Raw genomic sequence first — 19,400 nt, 5'->3', positions numbered from 1 at the left:
GATTAAAAATCAGGAAAAGTCCCCTGAATTGGAATGGGTAGCACTACCAGTAGTTGGTTTAACATTCAATTTGGTGCATCTACTGCTCGTCAGGGTGGGGTCGGAAAGTAGGTGCCTGAGGTTAGACTAGTTTACAGGTTTATATCCATTGATCTTTTGAACTCGCATGTTGTCAATATGCTTAGTATGCTTATGTGTTATACAATGGAACATGGACCTCGCCTATTCTTATGTTACATGGTAATATACTTGAGTCACCTCATTGCATATTTGTTTATCATGCATATGTTATATCATTTAATGGCAGCTATTGTAAAATGCAAAAAAACAGAACAAAAAAAAAAAAAATCAAGCTCCGACTTCTTCCATGGCCCTTCGCGAAAATCATACACAAAGCCTATCCTATTTTTATCACCAACTGGACTTTACACCCTAAACTGCACCTGAAGCCACCTCTACATTTTAGTGTTGCATCCCAAAATACTTTGTCTTTCTCACTATTATGCGCTACCGCCTCAGGCACGTAGTTACATTCTTCGAGTTCAGCTCGTGATTAATTTAAATGGATTCGCGATCACCCCAGAAATTAATTCACCTCTCTTCTAACCAGGCTCACTACCACATCACTAAATACAATGTTTGAAGGGCATCAACTTTGCTGCCCACTCACCAGTGCACCTCCACCGACACCACCACGATCCAATATCCCGGTATCTTGCTGCTTCCTGCAAGCCCCCAACGGAACGTTACCATCTCCCAGGTGTCCCATGTGACCCCCTAGACCCAAGCCCCCCTCTCCCAACACTCTGAAGCCCCGAATGTTACCTTCCTCTTCTTGACCCGCCCGCGGTCCCTCCGGCTCCATCTTCACAAACGCTCCAGCTCGAAAAGCATCCGGGTCGGAAAAAGCCGGAAGTGACACAGCTTGCTCCGAAAACCGGAGCTTCCGGGACGCGATGTAAAATAATGACGCAGTGGTGGTCCGGAATAGGCTATCTAACAGGAAGTGTCTAGCCTTGGTCTAGGGAGGCAAACGTAATTTATTATTTTTATTTATTTCATGCGATTTTATATAGCGTGAACCCAGAACTTATGTGCTTATAACTGAGTTTAAATGAATCCTTCGTTTTCCTAAACAACGGACTAAATTTGTGGTTACAAACTGCTTATCTGTCTTAATCATCTCTTTTCAGTCTTTCATAAATGAACGGTTTATTATAAACCCTAAATATTACAGAAGTTTAGTCAACGGGTTTGCAAATGCGGAATCTCTGCAGTTGCTGTGTATTGACATACCCTCTGCCACGTCTTTCTGGTTGACTTTGCATATAAGCTAGCACCTGTAGCAAAGGTTATGGTATTTACAAATGTATGGTTAATTGCCCTATTGTAATATTACCTAATGTTGGTTTGAGCATTTTACGGATTGTAGATTTAGTACTAGGTATACTGAGAACGTATGTAGTGTGTAGCAGATGTTTATTTGGTGTGTTAGAATAGAGCGCTTCTACTATTTGCGTGGTTCTTTGGCTCTTTCAGAATATAAATTCTATTTCAGGACCGGAGGCTCTGATTATGATTTTCTTCCTTGATTGCAACCACACAGCAGCCAATGAAAACACGTTTTATGTACAACATACACTACATATCTCATTATACTTTGCTCTTAACCACCATCATGGCCCAGTAGCCCTTATAAGTACAGATATCACCATCTTGAGAGGTTCTTTCTTTGCTGCTCAGCAGTAAAGATAAGTGCCTCTTTATTTCTTTCCATATGTTTGTAGTCATGCTTTTTGTTTTTTTGTAGTAATGTAGCAGTGTAATTTCTTTGCATACCTTTGCTTATTGCATTCCTTGAGTCCCCACGGGGGTAACTGCTCTGGTGACCAGGAAAGAGTTTGTGCGTTCATCAGCTGATTGTGCGTGTGCTTTTCGCATTTTCTTCACAGTCCAGCAAAGTCTGTACTGTACATAACTAGGCTCTGCCTGGCCGCTTATATCGCTCAGCGCCATTGCTAATCGGGCCTGAGTAAGTGAGCATAGGAAGCGTGTAGCCCAATTGGGCTACCTATCGGCTATGTTGGGGTTACGCGCAGTCCTCTCTCACCTCCTTCTCGATGATGCGTTCCTTTTAACACTCAGTACAGCACTGACTTTAATAGCCTTCAAAGCGAGGTCTGGTCGCTGCCTCGGGCTGCAACAACAGAGCATGTGCCCTTATTTCAAGCGAAGTGCACGCTCCTTGTATTTATTCCATCTAGGTTCTCCCTGATGCACCCAATCTCCATACAGGTGGGATGTAATAATTTTGATTACAGCAGTGGCTGGGGAGCTTGATCATACTATTATTTCATCTGCACCTGGAGTTGGCTCCCTCCTCCAATTATCCTTTTGGATAGGCTTGGCCATAGACTACATATATTTCCAATATGACTGAGTGGGTGCCTTTTGTGGATGAGGAGTATGAATCCTACTATGATGAGGACCAAGTGCACCATTTGGAGGGCAATTTAGTTCACACACTGGAGGCTTCAGTGCAGCAGTCTGTCAACAGGGCAATTGAGACTGCTAAACCTCTTACAGTCAATCAGGCTTTGGCAGCTGTCTTTACGCCCATTACACCCCAACCAGACAGATTTGCCAAACGGCATGGGTAAGACCAGTAGGGTGCACCAAAATTTCCGGAAGGTAATGCTGATCCGCCTCGCATTCCAAAGCCAATTCATCTGAGTGGCCTCATGTTGATGCCTTTTCCAACCTTTTCTAAGGGTCTCTTGGAGATCATGAATATTGTTCACCCCCTACTACCTCCAAAGCGTCGCAGTCCAAGTGTAAGGATGATACCAATAGATTCTATGCATACAGACTCTACCCATTCAGACTACGATACCACCCAAGATGTAAGAAAGCCAAAAAGTCAACCTATGCTAGACCTCCAGCTCCTTCCCGATTCCCTCCAGAGTCTTCAACTTTAACCTAGAGGACATAGTCCACCCACAAATATCTGATTGAAGTAAAGTGAAGTAAGCATTTATTTGTTGATTAATTAAAATCATTACAAACAAGAATAGATAAAAGCAACCTACATAAACAAACATATACTATGCACAAAGTTATTATCATCTTAAAATGATCATCTAAAATTGCATTAATACAGTCAATTCCATATTAATATTTAAATGTTTACACACTGATTAAATTACAGGTATCAGCTAGAGTACAATATATTAGCAGCAATCACTGTTATAGCAGCATTTAACTAAAGTGACAAGTGTTAGCAGTAGGAAATACTAGTATAAATACATTTTTTGCTGTTTTCCATTTGCAAGCTATAGTAAAGTGCAATGTGCATAACTATAGAAAAATATACTAATAGACCCTTCAACTGGCATACATTTTGATTTAAACAATTCTTAAAATAAGTTTCTTTAATTATTTTGGATCACGATAAATAGTTATTTACTTGTTCTTCGTCTTTGAGTTTCTTCTCAGCAATAATAATGAACTTAACAAAGTGATAAATAAGTTTTATCTGATTGGGCCCCCTCTCCAGTGGTATCAGAATACTGACACAATAAGTACGAAAAGGGTTCAACAAAGAAATTTGCAACCGTTTTAGGGTGGAATGTCCGAGACCAGACCTTCCTAGCTAGGTTGCGGAAACTCCAGAGATCAGCCCTAACATGTTGATATTTCTGAAAAAGTTTGCCAAGGATCCCAAGAAGTACAGAAAACAGTTGTTCCTGGCCCTGGAATTATTTATAAGGCAACAAAGTCTAGGAGCATTCTTAATTTGAGTCCAAATTTATGCATGCATATAGTCAGCAAAAAATATCAAATATAGACAAATTCCTTAAATGTGCACCAGGCATAAAAACACGTTGGCACCTATTAACTTACTCAGAACATTTCTGTTTTTATTCACAGATAAATTTCTGAACTGGTAGATACACTACCATACACAGTAATAGTTAGGAGGTTGCCCCAAAGGGAGGGGCATGCAAAAAAGTTGTGCTCATGCGTGAGATAGATAAAGTGAAAAAAGAAGGAATCAACGTGAGGGTAATTCAAAATGCAGAATTATTACAATCATTCCAAAAGATAACTGGTTATACGTAACAACAAAACCAGTTAAGCATGCCCTGTCCACCATTAGTCATTTTTTATAAGCATTTTTGATGATTTCCAGAAAACAGAGAAATATCATCTGTAGTTTGGGCAGGATAGGGTTGGCACGTGGTAAAGACCCTCTGTGGGACATGTGTCGACGTTTCGACCCGACTTAAAAGCATAGAGGGTAACTATATTCTCAGCTGGCGGGTCTTCCTCAGGACAGGGGAGAAGGGAGACAACCTATGGGAATAATCATTAAAAGGTTTCAATACCACCATATAAATGTAGATAAAAAGGCCTGAATGTGCCTGTACAACTAACCTATTCGAAGGTACTCGTAGGTAAGTAGTTTCAATCACAGCTCCCGGGGGTGGGATGTCTGTAGAAAAGGGGGGGATGTGCACATAACATATCAGATATATTAATCAAGGATATGGAAAATCAATGTAAAAAAAAAGACCAAAGGTAGCTTACCAGCCCTTCTGTTGCGGTGTCATACCCAATATTCCAATTATTCCAAAAAGGGGGCTGGTCAAAGCCTCATCATCGTAAATCCAAATAGCGGGGACGAGTCTACATCACTGGTTTATAAATCGCCATCTGCAACATAGAACGCAGCCCCAAGTTAATATGAATCCCAGTGTATAAGGGGAGACACCCTGTACAATTGTGTACCCCTCAGAGTATTTACCTCGTAAATAGAGCCGAACCAGGAGAAATCAGCACCTCGCTTGCCAGTACAAGAATGACCCAAGCGATATGTGTCTGTAATAAATACCCGGGAAGCAGCGCATGCACGTCGCCGTCAGTGCGGCGTGTCCCGAGCGTCTGCCTGATCTCATGGCTCCCTCAGCAACGGGAGAGCCGGTAGTGGGTAAAGGAAGAAAGACTCCAAACCCGGCAAAGATCACCGGGGGGGGGGGGGTAAACGGGGCAGATCATTGTGGACTTACAGTACATGCAACATAAAAACAATTATTGCATAAGTGCATTTTGAACAATATACAATTACTGTACAAGACAAATATTATAGACAGTATATCAAAATAAGACCCCAGGCTCAACAGTGAAAAAGTAGTGAGAAAGCCACGGGGAGAAGAAAATTTCAATGGTATTAACAAAAACAGTTACAGAGTGTTGATACATTGGTGGAACATTGTACACTCTTGAACAGTACGATTTAGAACTTATTATGCAATACCCAAAAATTCATGGTAACAGATCACGGTTGAGAGCGGGGTCGATCGTTGTAGACTTACAGTACATGGAACATGAAAAAACAAACAGAATTAAGGTTCATTCGACAATATAAAAATAATGTACAATACGGATACTGTAGATAATACATTAAATTCTCTGCAGTGAAAATGCAGTAAAAAAGCCACGGGGGAGAAGAACATATTTACATGCTATTAACAGAAACAGTTACAAAGAGTGGATACATTGGTTGGAACATTTTACACACTTAGACAGTACGGTTATATCGCGCTATACCCAAGATAGCATGGGTGCAGAGCCTTTCTAAGTTGTCCACACAATGGTGTGTCACATCTATACACCAGTGTAATGTATGCAATAACTTGCCTGTGCAATTTTTTGTATATTGGTCAAACTATACAGAAAGTAATAACCTGCATACTGCAGCACTGCACTAGAATACGTTGCAAGGTCCAGGGTGCACCCCTAGTAGAACATTTCATCACATTCGGACACCCGGCGGAGAGTCTTAAGTGGTGGGTCATTGATAAAGTGAAGGTCAACCCGAGGGGAGGTGATTTCACCAATACCATCAGTGTCAGCAAGTGTAAATGGATTCATATTTTTGATACTGTCCTGAGGGACCTCAATGAATATGAGAAAACTGCCAGACAGGTAGCTCATTTGAATAATGGCTAGAGCAGAGGTCTTCAATCTGTGGGGCGCGACCCCCAGGGGGGTCGTGGAGGCCTTGGAAGGGGGTCGCAGATTCTGTCAGAGCATGCAGTTCCTGGCGGTGGGCTGATTGAGGGTGCTCACGGCGGAGACCTAATTCACACAGAGGGGTGAAAAACATCAAAGCCTCATTAACAAGTAAAAGGTCTTTTAAAGATCTGCGAAGTACTCGGGTGTGGCTGTGTGTGTGTCCCTGAAGCTGTTTCACCACATACACGAGCTGAGGGAAGGGGGTGGCTGGGGGAGGAGGCTGTAGTGTAGCCTTTTGAGTTCAATGGACGTTGCGCTCATACCTGGCGCCTGTGCGGGAGAAATGTACCTGAGAGTCTGTTCTTCATGGGGTGAACAATCTTTACAACAAAACTTTTACAACGCACTACCATTATAACGCGGTCATTACAACGCAAACCATTACAACGCATTGCGCTGGGGGCGCTCTAGGATAGGGAATGAGTTTAATTTTCTATCCAACACCTTCCCTAGTGTCCACGGGGACTGGAGTTGGAATAGAAAATTAAACTTTTCTCTATCCAGCACCTCTAAGCGCTATGCGTTGTAAAGGTATGCGATGTAAAAACCGCGTTGTAAAGGCAGGCGTTGTAATAGCCTGCGTTGTAATGTCATACATCCCTTAATGGTGAGGTGTTGTTACAGCTTATCTGCCCCCTCCACCCCCGCCCCCAGCAGGGAGGCACAGAGATGCCGGAAAGAAGAAGGAAGAAGACGCAGAGAGATACTGACCCACCCCCACCCCCCCCCCCCCCCATGAGAGAGGCACAGAAAAGGGGGTGGATTAATGATGGGTGGTTGGATGGATGAAAGGTGGATTGATGAAGGATGGATGGATGGATGTAAGGATGAAGGATGGATTGATGTGTGAAAAGGTGGGTGGATGAATGATGAGTGGCTGGATGAAAGGGTGGATGGATGGATGAAAGGGTGGATGGATGAAAGGGTGGATAGATGAAGGATGGATAGATTGAAAGATGAAAGGGTAGATGGATGAAGGATGTATGGATGGATAAAAGATTGCATGGATGAATGATGGATGGATGGATGTGTGAAAAGATGGGTGGATGAATGATGGGTGAATGGATGGATGAAAGGGTGGATGGATGAAGGATAGATGTATGGATGAAAGGATGAAGGATGGATGGATGAAGGATGGAAGGATGGATGGATGAAGGATGGATGTATGGATGGATAAAAGGTTGCATGGATGAATGAAGTATGGATGGATATGTGAACAGGTGGGGGGATGAATGATGGGTGGACGGATGGATGAAAGGGTGGATGGATGAAGGATGGATTTATGGATGGAAGGATGAAAGGGTGGATGGATGAAGGATGGATGTATGGATGGATAAAAGGTTGCATGGATGAATGATGGATGGATGTGTGAAAAGGTGGGTGGGTGAATGATGGGTGGATGGGTAAAGGATGGATGTATGGATGGAAGGATGAAAGGGTGGATGAAGGATGGATGTATGGATGAAAGGGTGGATGGATGAAGGATGGATGGATGTGTGAAAGTGTGGGTGGATGAATGATGTATCGATGTGATGAGGTCTAACAGGCGCATTTATGGTTGTCAAAAGTTGATGATGTGGACTACCAGTTTCTAGAAACTTTTGTCGGAAGGGGGTCCTTACGCCTAAAAATGTTTTTCAATGGGGTCTCGGCATCAAAAAGTTTGAAAACCTCTGGGCTAGAGGGTGGCCTACTTTGCATCAGTTCTTTAAATCGTATGCTTAGACGTCACATATACCACCTAACAGGGATCATGAAAACGCCCTTGTGACTGCTGCATCTACTAGTGTATAGATGTGACATACACCAGTGTGGACAACTTAGAAAGGCTCAGCACCCATGATATCTTGGGTATTGTCCGATATAACCATATTGTTTAAGAGTGTAAAATGTTCCAACCAATGTATCCACGCTTTGTAACTGTTTTTGTCAATACCATGTAAATATTTTCTTCTCCCCGTGGATTTTTTACTGCATTTTCTCTCCCGAGCCCGGGGTCTAATTTGATGTATCATCTACATTATCTGTCTTGTACATTATTTTTATATTGTCGAATGCAGCCTAATGATGTTTGTTTTTCCATGTTCCATGTACTGTAAGTCTACAACAATCGACCCCGCTCCCAACCGTGATCTGTTCCCATGAATTATTAGGTATTGCGTATTATGTTATAAATCGTACTGTTCAAGAGTGTACAATGTTCCACCAAAGTATCAACACTCTATAACTGTTTCTGTTAATACCATGAAAATTTTCTTCTCCACCGCAGCTTTCTCAATACTTTTTCACTGCTGATCCCGGGGGCTATTTTGATATACTGTCTATGATATTTGTCTTGTACAGTAATTGTATATTGTTCAAAATGCACTTTAGCAATAATTGTTTTTATGTTGCATGTGTTGCAAGTCCACGACGATCAGCCCCGTCCACCCGTGATCTATGCCAAATCTGGAGTCTTTATTCCTTTACCCCCTGCCGGCTCTCCTGTTGCCGAGGGAGCTGTGAGATCAGATAGACGCTCTGTTTTCTGGAAATTATCAAACATGCTAATAAAAAATGACTAATGGTGGACAGGCCATGCCTAACTGATTTTGTTGTTATGTATAACCAGTTATCTTTTGGAATGATTGTAATAATTCTGTATTTTGAATTACCCTCACTTTGATTCCTTCTTTTTTCACTTTATCTATCTCACACATGAGCACAACATTTTTGCACACCACTCTCTTTGGAGCAACCTCCTGACTATTACTGAGTATGGTAGTGTATCTACCCGTTCGGAAACGTATCTGTGAATAAAATCAGAAATGTTCTCAGAAAGTCAATAAGTGCCAACATGTTTTTTATGCCTGGTGGACATTATAAGGATTTTGTCTACATTTGATATTTTTTGCTCACTATAGGCACGCATACATTTGTACTCAAATCGCGAATACTCCTAGACTTTGTTGCCTTATAAATAAGTCCAGGACCAACTGTTTTCTGTACTCCTTGATACCCAGGTCCGCGGACATTAATTGGGTTACCCCATTATGTTATAAAGGATCCCAAGAAGGGCATCAACTGTGCCTGGTGCGGGTGCCAGGATAAGATGCTGAAACTTACGGGGCCACTCGCAAAAATTCTGGAAATGGCCTTAATGGCCAAGGAGGCTGGCTCCCCTATTGACCCTGATATCCTGTCAGGGCAGAGGCCCTCCCAGGTGGGATTACGGATGACTGGCAGGGCTCCACGACAGGGGGTACCTTCTTCTCAGCCAGACAGCATTTCTCCAGATGCCGCATTAACAGAGGCGGTCCTAAAACGGGGTTACAGTCTAATCATTCCACAGCTCATTGATGCCTTCACTTGGGGTGGTCGAGTATAATTCTTTATTTGCAATTGGAGTCTTTGATCCAGGATGCATAGGTCATACAAACCATACCTTCTGCCCTGAGTGGTCGCTCCCCTGCCTCTCCACCGTGTAGCGGTATCGTTAACCCACGCTGCTTCTGGCTTTATTTAATTTAATTGTTGGACCCACGCAGACTGTGCCTTTTTATTTAATCATTTGACCCACGCTGTTTCTGGCTTTATTTAATTTAATTATCTGACCCACGCTGATTGTGCCTTTTTCTTTCATTACTTGACCCACGCTGCTTCTGGCTTTATTTAATTATTTGACCCACGCTGATTGTGCCTTGTAATTAACTGTTTTAAACGTCGCTGGCATATTTGCTTGCACTGCCATTCATTTACTTGTTGTTTGCTCGCTAGCCTACTCGCACTGCCATTTAACGTAATTAATTGCCCAACCTCGCCGCTTGCCTGCCGGTTTCACTGTACTGAGCTGCATTGCTTCACTGTGCCTGCATTGTGTGATCCTCGCCTGCTTGCACCATCGTTTTCGTGCCAAAGCCATAGCGCGATACCCCCCAGCGCCCTGCTCGACTCCCCCCTCCATTTTGGAGCTGTTGTTGTTGTTGACCCGAGCCCGCCCCGCCCCCCAGCCGAGCCGCCCTCCCACTATCTATTAACAGTGCTTCCTGTACCAGACGCGCTGTGATCCCTCTGTGCTTCTGCCCCGAGTGGTCGCTCCCCTGCCTCTCCACCGTGTAGCGGTATCGTTAACCCACGCTGCTTCTGGCTTTATTTAATTTAATTGTTGAACCCACGCAGACTGTGCCTTTTTATTTAATCATTTGACCCACGCTGTTTCTGGCTTTATTTAATTTAATTATCTGACCCACGCTGATTGTGCCTTTTTATTTCATTACTTGACCCACGCTGCTTCTGGCTTTATTTAATTATTTGACCCACGCTGATTGTGCCTTGTAATTAACTGTTTTAAACGTCGCTGGCATATTTGCTTGCACTGCCATTCATTTACTTGTTGTTTGCTCGCTAGCCTACTCGCACTGCCATTTAACGTAATTAATTGCCCAACCTCGCCGCTTGCCTGCCGGTTTCACTGTACTGAGCTGCATTGCTTCACTGTGCCTGCATTGTGTGATCCTCGCCTGCTTGCACCATCGTTTTCGTGCCAAAGCCATAGCGCGATACCCCCCAGCGCCCTGCTCGACTCCCCCCTCCATTTTGGAGCTGTTGTTGTTGTTGACCCGAGCCCGCCCCGCCCCCCAGCCGAGCCGCCCTCGCCCCTCCCCCTTCCCACCATCCATATATGACAGCAGCCCAAACGCGCAGCGTCCACGCGCAGCGACCGCGCCCAATCCGCGCCCAAGGTGCGCCAAAGGTAAGCCCGTCTACGCCCGTCCGCGCCTGGACCGCGCCCAGCGCCAGACCCCCTGCCCCTCGCGCTGCCCAGCCCTCCCGCATTACCTACGATGCCGCCACCCTCCTAGCCCTTGACCCCGGTCGCGCCCCCAACTGCGTCCAAGCCGCTCCTGGACACACCCATGGACCTTTCTCCTGCTACTCCTGCAAATTTAGCAGCACCTACAACATCTCCGCTACGACCACAACACAGATTCTCGACCCCAACCACCTACAATGCATCCTTCTCAACACCCGCTCAGTCCACAGGCACGCCATTGACCTATGGAATCTACTAGACACCATCTCTCCTGACGTCGCCTTCCTAACAGAAACATGGATGAACGCTTCCTCCGCCCCCGACATCGCCATCGCTATCCCTGATGACTATAAGATCACACGCAAGGACCGCACCGACCATACAGGAGGTGGAATCGCTATCGTCCATAAGAAATCAATCCGCATCTCAACCAGCTCGGACGCCAACCTCGCCAACTCCGAACACCTTCACTTCCAGATCCACATCGACCCCAAAACCACACTCAGAGGCACCCTCCTCTACAGACCACCAGGACCCCGCGCAAAATTCATTGAAGACATCACGGACTTCATCACCCCACACGCACTCCCCTCCAAAGACTACATCCTCCTGGGAGACCTCAACTTCCACCTTGAAAAGATCAACGACCGCAACACCGCCACCCTCTTGGACAACCTAGCCAACCTCGGACTCAAACAACTGGTCACTTCCCCCACCCACATCGCAGGCCACACACTCGACCCCATCTTCACCTCCAGCAACCATGTCTCCTTCAGCCACACTACGGATCTCCTCTGGACTGACCACAGCTGCGTTCACTTCACCTACAACAAGCCGAAACCCATCATCCACCTCCAACCAACTCTTCAAAGAAACTGGAACAAAATCACCACGGAGCAGATCTCCACATCGCTCCTTCAAACCTCCCCAGCCCTCTCTTCTAACGCCAACGAAGCCGCCTCCAACCTCACCCTCTGGTTATCCAACACCGCCGACACCTTAGCACCACTGAAAAAACGTCAACACAAACTTGGCATCAAGAAGGCCTCATGGGGAGGAGGAGCCAAGATGGCGACGGGTGAAGACGTGTAGGTTCCCGGCTCCTACAGCTGCCTTTCTTCCGCGCTAATTATCCTGCACCTAATCCTGAAATGCCGGTAGTGAAATGCGCGCCACGCTGTGCTGATTCGCCTCGACTTTCCCGGGTCTCCCAACTCGCCCGGCAGCCGGAGTAAACCGAGTGACGACTTCGAGCCCTGGCCCCGAGACACTGCCACCGCCCGTCCCCGAGTCTATACGGCCGAGAGGCGGCTGACCTGTCTGGAGATCGCCTATACTGTGGAGTGATACTCTCCTCCCGCCTCAGACCCGTGGTGCAGCCTGCTGAGGAACGCCGCGACCAGCACCCTACGAGCTGCAACCCCTCAGGAGATATTTCGGCAGAGCGCCTTTGTCTGCGGCCGGTGGAGAGGGAAAAGGAATGCACGGCCATGTTGAGATGTGGTTTGCTGCCTGCCTCATCGGCCTGGTGTGCGGCCGGTAACTCCGTAGCCCCCTGTGTTGACGGCCTGACCTTCCTTGTCTGTACGCGTGTGGAGCCCTGTATCGCAGCTGCATCGCGCTGCGCCCGCATTTAGGTAGCGTTGTGCCCCGGCCACTGGAATGGAGTCGGCTGCCTTGGAGAAGGGGGGTGAGCGCCCGTCCCTGTCTGCCGATGATGGTGCCCGAAGGGGACCGGGGACCAGTTTGCATATTCCTCTCTGGGAACGGGACTACGGGAAGCCCCAACCGCCGATTTCTTGCAAAAATATCCTGGCCGCCCTGACCGAACTTAGGTCGGAATTGAGGGTGGGCTTTCGAGCGCTGAGTACCAGTCTCGACACAATGGCGGCTGATCTGCGGAGGGGCCGGACACTGGATGGCCAGCTGCCCATGGGACTATCTACATTGGAGCCTATGAGGGGTGCAGTGTTGCTTTGTATTGGAGGAGACTCCGTGACTTTCCCTGTTTCAGTGGAAGCCTGCCACCGGCCGACCAGTGAATGTGCCCGTGAAACTTTGTTTCCTTTGTCTCCGGAGCTTCACACTCTACCGCCTGCAACTATGTTATTGCTTCCAGCCTGGGACTCACAACAGCTGGCCCCTTCGGCGGATCTCCTATTGTTGCCTTTGGCCTGCGCTCTGGAGACCGCGCATAACCCGGATGGACTTGGGAACTTGATTGCTCAGGACGGAGAATTAACTGGTGACGTTCGCTGGCCATTTTGTGGGACTACTGTATTCACCTTCATTATGCGGCCATTTTGGTCCTTGGTCGGGGTGGGGGTGGGCTTTCTTTGTGTGCCTCGTTTTGGGGTCTGTACTAGGTCGGGTCAGGGCTAAATGCTCCTTACGCAGTCGGTTGCTTGGCGGGTGGAACCGGGACTGGGATTGATTTAGATCTGATTCAGTAGCACACGATACATTGCCTTTCCCCTAACTGTTGTTGTAATCATGTCTGATTTAAGCAGTTGCAAACTGAGTGGGGAGGGTGTTTTTGGTTAAGGGGCTGGGACTGTTTGGATTGGCTCCTCCTCCCGATTCCTTGGTATTTGGGGAGTTGCAGATTAGAATGGTCTGATCTCTCTCTCTATATTTCAGAGTTTTTATTCTTCTTTTCTTCCTTTACTTTTACTACATTTCGGGTTCTTTATGGGGCGACAGGCACATTGTCGGGGGGGGTAGGCCGTAGCCTCCGCATTGGTGTAGGGTGGGGGGGTAGATTTTATTTCATAATTTAGTTTCTATGGGCCTTTTTTTCATTTCTCTGCGCTTTCTTGTACTGGTTTCTTTCTGAGTCTGTGATAGAGGTTGTGGGGGAGTGGGTGGCGCTGGGAGTGGCACAAACTTAGTTCCTGTCGTTTGCTTGCTTATTATTGTATTGCTATTCTGTTGGGACACTGCACGCAATTGTTGCTGTCATACTTGCTGCCTACTCATGTGGGTACTACAGTACGGGCTCGGATCTCCTTTGTACCTATCCTCTATTGACTTTTGTTTAATTCGGCAAAACTTAAAAATTAACCTTTATTTCTCCTTCCCCCTGGCGACATAATTTTCAGTGTACATGTTCTTAATTGTTGCTCTATTGCCTAATGCCATTGGGGGGACCGTATAGTTGACAACTGCGCTCAAATGTTCTGTGGCCGGCCAGATGGTTGTAGGCCCGTATTTGTATTTCTGCACCAAGCGCAATAAAGGTTTTCAAAAATTTAAAAAAAAAAAAAGAAGGCCTCATGGTTCAACGATGATCTCAAGAAGTCCAAGAAACTGTGCCGCTCCCTTGAAAAGGCCTGGAAAAAAGACCCATCCACCAGCAACAAGGACGCCTTCAAAAGCGCCATCCGTACTCACCACCAACTGATCCGAAAAGCCAAGAAAACAGCATTCAAGGATCGACTGGACAACAACGCCCACAACAGCAAGGAACTTTTCAACATCGTCAAGGAATTTTCCAACCCCTCGGCCAACTCCAACGACATCACCCCCTCTCAAACCCTCTGCGACTCCCTAGCTTCGTTTTTCCATAACAAGATTGCTGACATCCACAACAGCTTCGACATCCAACCCGAAAGCCAACCCACCCTACCATCAGCTGACCATCTTCCCCCCGTTAACTCCCTTAACGCCTGGAACCCAATCTCCACTGAGGACACCATCCGCCTGATGAATTCCATCCACTCTGGATCCCCCAGAGACCCATGCCCTCACCACATCTTCAACAAAGCAGACTCCGTCATAGCTCCGCACCTCCGAGACGTCATCAACTGCTCCTTCAACTCCGCTACCTTCCCAGAAGACTGGAAACACGCTGAACTCACCGCCCTTCTGAAAAAACCAACAGCAGACCCCACCGAACTCAAAAACTACCGCCCCATCTCGCTTCTTCCATTCCCGGCCAAAGTCATCGAGAAAGCTGTCAACAACCAGCTCGCCGCCTTCCTCGAAGCCAACAAATCACTCGACCCCTCACAATCTGGCTTCCGAGCCAAACACAGCACTGAGACCGCCCTCATCGCAGCAACAGACGACATTCGAACTCTACTGGACAATGGAGACACAGTCGCCCTCATCCTCCTCGACCTCTCTGCAGCCTTCGACACAGTCTGCCACAGCACCCTTTTACAACGCCTCAGAAACATCGGAATCCAAGGAAAGGCACTGGAATGGATCACCTCGTTCCTCACCGGAAGAACCCAGAGAGTCCGCCTCCCACCATTCAAGTCCGAAGCCTCTGAAATCATCTGCGGCGTACCACAAGGATCCTCACTCAGTCCCACCCTCTTCAACGTATACATGAGCCCCCTTGCGGCCATCGCCCGCCAACACAACCTCAACATCATCTCTTACGCGGATGACACTCAACTGATCCTTTCTCTCACCAATGACCCCAGCACCGCCAAAACTGACCTACACGAAGGAATGAAAGAAGTCGCCGAATGGATGAAACAAAGCCGTCTGAAACTGAACTCAGACAAAACAGAAGTCCTCATCTTAGGTAAATCCCCCTCTGCATGGGACGACTCCTGGTGGCCGGAAGCCCTCGGAAATGCACCCATCCCGACAAACCACGCACGGAACCTTGGCGTCATCCTGGATTCTTCACTCTCAATGAACAGACAAGTCAGCGCCGTATCCTCTTCCTGCTTTAACATTCTTCGCATGCTCAGAAAAACATTTCGCTGGATCCCCACCGAAACAAGGAAAACAGTCACCCACGCTCTAGTCACGAGCCGACTGGACTACGGAAACACCCTCTACGCAGGCACCACCGCTAAACTCCAGAAGAAACTACAACGAATCCAAAACGCCTCAGCCAGAATCATATTAGACATCCCACGCAACGAACACATCTCTGGTCACCTTAAAGACCTCCACTGGCTACCCGTCAATAAGAGGATTACTTTCCGACTGCTTACCCACGCACACAAATCACTCTACGACATCGGACCAGATTGCCTCAACTCTTGACTGTCCTTCTACACCCCCTCCTGCCAACTTCGCTCTTCCAGCCAAGCCTTCGCCACTGTACCTCGCATCAACAAGACCACCATGGGAGGCAGATCCTTCTCATACCTAGCTGCCAAAACATGGAACTCACTCCCCGCTTACCTTCGCCTCACCCAGAATCACCTAACGTTCAGAAAGCAGCTTAAAACGTGGATATTTGAAAAATAATCCTCCTCCCCCTCCTTAGCGCCTTGAAACCCTCTGGGTATGTAGTGCGCTATATAAATTGTTTGACTTGACTTGACTTGCTTCCGCCTGGAGTTTCATCAGGGGCCCCTTCCACAGTTACATTTTTCCCTATAAGAGTCCACTTTTACAGACTCTGAAATAGAAGACTTGCTGTAGAAGCGAGCAGTGGCTTATTGTGACCTTCATCCTGCGGGTTTCTGCAGCAACATCTTTTTAGTACAAAAGTGAGGGGGGGCGATGCTGATTGGATCAGAATCTGCAGGAGTTCAACTAGTACATCACATACAGGCATTTCAAGATGCGTTCCATCTTCTGGAAGACTTGTTGCAGGAAGGGGATTGGATCGTCAGTCTGGACCTCAAAGATGCCTATCTATCCGTTCTGATCTTTCTCCCATACAGGCGATTCCTATAATTCCGGTGGAGGGACAGATGGCTGGAATATTTGGTCCTTCCTTTCGGGCTGTCTCCTGCACCATGGTGCTTCACAAAGGTGATGAAGCCGGTGATAGAAAACTCAGAGAGAAAGGTACTCATCATCATTTACTTAATGGCATTCTGATCATGGCGTACTCCCTGGAGTTAGTCCCTCTACTTTTGCAGATGACGATGTCTCTTTTATAGGACATGGGATTTGTCATCAACAGAACCAAATCAGTCCTTTGTCCTTCACAGACCATAGAATTTCTGGGGTTTGTGATCGACATACAGTTAGCTCAGCTGAAGCTCCCCAAGACCAAGTGTTATGACCAGATTCTCAGACCAGATAGAACCAGCTCACCAGAGCACCACCAACCTGGCCAAAACGTAACCACCTCCCTCCTCAGGACCCATCTATTCAGGCACCTGGGTACCTACCTGAGGATGGGGAACTCGCAATATACAAGCTCATATCATTAGAAACACCACTAAATCTATAGGGATTACTAGGAATACTCACTAATTACTAAGGACGTCCATGCCCTACACCACACTCATACCTCGTAGTCTCGCGACCACATGGGTCCAGACTAATCTACCCTGGGGCAGTTCTGATTATTTACCATTACACACTGACCACAGTCAGTGCTCACTCGGCACCTCCGCAATCCTGCGTGCCTACACACCGGTCTGCAGCCCTAGTGCTCTCTTCCTCACAATCTGGTCCACAATCTGGCGGCCCTACACACTGGTATCCCCCCCCCAGTGTTCTCTCACTCACAGCCCGATCCGCAATCTCATTCTCATTAACGCCGCTTACCAACGACGATCACTTTCCTATGAATACCTTCAGCTCTCTCTCTATGTTGGGAAGTTTCTCTCACTATTCACTAGAGGTTCACTACTACAATAATAGTATGGAATGGCCGAAATACTTAGTGTATGACTGTTCTTTTAGCTCAAGGGCTCCTCTCTCTCCCTAATTATTCAGTGGCTACTCACCTGATCAGGGGCAGCATCTGTTCAGGCTGTAACACCTGACTAGAAGGAAAGGTTACCTGCGCTTTAAGAACAAGAGACACACACTGTATGCAAGAGTTATTCCCTGATTTAAATGCTCCTATTTCCTTTTGATCCATCAGTTGCTAAAGCATCTGGTTAGAAGAAAGGTTAGCTCTATCATAAGAATAACACATGCACACTGGTTCACTAAGAACTGGGTTATCTTTATTACAATAACAATAAAATGGGAATAGACACATACAGATCTGCGGGGTCTCTGTAACTAACAGGAACTGTAAATAGACTGCACACCACTGAAAGAAAAAGGATTAGACATACAGTATAAGGACAAGGTTAATATTTGAAAAGTAAAGAACCATATCACCTAAGGAGTGTGGGGTCTTGCTCTAGCTGTCATCTGGGCTCCTCTCTCGTCTGTGCCTTAGCTCGTCTTAGATCCTCTCCTGCACTCTTGGACACACATCTGCGCTGATCACTCTGCACTGGATTCCTCTCCCCCACGAACTCTCTCCACCTTCCAACTTCAGTCTAATGGTTTCTGCCGCTCTGATAATCGTTCGCTCCACTAGCTTCTTCACTCTATCTGATTGTCTCCATGCCAATGTCCAATTCACTCCAGCTGCTCCCACAGATTAATCCACGATATAACTTCAGTCTCTTCTAAAAGGCATTACTTCAGACTCCAGCTATTCACAACTCCTCCTGATAAGTAACTGCTTCTGACTGCTTCCTTCAGTTCCAGCTCACTGACTGTCTGTCTGTCTTCTCTCTGTTCCAAGCATCTTCTGTCTCTTCTCCTCCTGCAACTCCACTTCTCTCCTCTGCTCCAATTCAACATAAACTCTTTCTGATTCTCCACTCCTTCTGCAACTCCACTCCTCTCCTCTGCTTCAATCCAACTCAACTGCTTCCAGCTCAAACTCTTTCCAGCTCGAACTCTCTCCGCTCCTCCAACTCAACTGACTCTGCAACTCCAGCTCAACTAACTAACTCCGCCTCTGCACTTCACTAATATAGAATGCTCTTCCCTCATGGAAATTTCCAACAGAGGGCTGCCTCCCACCGAATTCCTGTGCCAGCTCCAGGGCTCCTCGCGCAACCGCAGTGCGCATCCGCATGTTACGTCTGGGCCCAGGAGACAAACACATTCTTCCGATAAGAACCAGTCTCGGCTGGTTTTCCCCTAGCAGACAACAGGCTTAACTATAAACATTACCTTTACCCTTCAAGCATCTCAGCTCTGCAGGGATAGAAAGCAAAATGGAGTCTCTCTAGTTCTGGGCCTTGTAGGCCTGAGAAGGATGAAATAACCCTTAGCTCTGTCAGAGTACCTACACAAACCATACCAATGTGTAATATAAAGTCAGGACCACAGGATCCACCCTCTACTATAGGCAGGATAATGAAAGGACACATAATTATGTCAAAGCCAATAGGCAATAGATGGATTAGAGTCAAGAATAAGGGATTTATCATCATATAAAGCAGCTATCCTCTTCTAGGTCTGGAGGAAAGGGCTTAAAAGGGCCAACACAAGGTAAGAATACAGACTATAGATGTTATCAAGCTTAAAGTCTTCATCACTCCGAAATAGAGCCAAAAACCATGTCAGAACATTCCACCCTAGACTTTATCTTGCGAACATCTATACACAACAACAAACTAATAAACAAACATCAACATAACCAAAAACCAAAAGACTCCCTAAAATAAATGACAACTTAAGGAAATTCCACCTAAAACTTGATGTAGGGAATGTAAATCTAACAACCAACTGAAAACAAATCAAAGCACCCTTGACCTGAATGCTGAAATATAACTAAGATTGATCTGATAACAACAGAAACTAA

At 46.5% G+C, this 19,400-nt stretch overlaps 1 protein-coding gene across 1 annotated transcript in view; it reads right to left on the bottom strand.

The window, feature by feature from the left end:
• The window catches only part of OTUB1 (OTU deubiquitinase, ubiquitin aldehyde binding 1), an 81,834-nt gene extending 80,888 nt beyond the window's left edge, over positions 1–946 (bottom strand). The window contains exon 1 of the mRNA XM_086936695.1: positions 826–946. Within this exon, the coding sequence (XP_086792821.1) occupies positions 826–865 (40 nt within the window). The 5' untranslated portion in view covers positions 866–946. The remainder of the gene's footprint in view (positions 1–825) is intronic.
• Between the last annotated feature and the right edge of the window lie 18,454 nt (positions 947–19,400).

The sequence above is a fragment of the Lissotriton vulgaris genome, chromosome 9 (genome assembly GCF_964263255.1).
Source record: "Lissotriton vulgaris chromosome 9, aLisVul1.2, whole genome shotgun sequence".
Taxonomy (NCBI): Eukaryota; Metazoa; Chordata; class Amphibia; order Caudata; family Salamandridae; genus Lissotriton; species Lissotriton vulgaris.
This window is presented reverse-complemented; position numbering and strand designations above follow the sequence as displayed.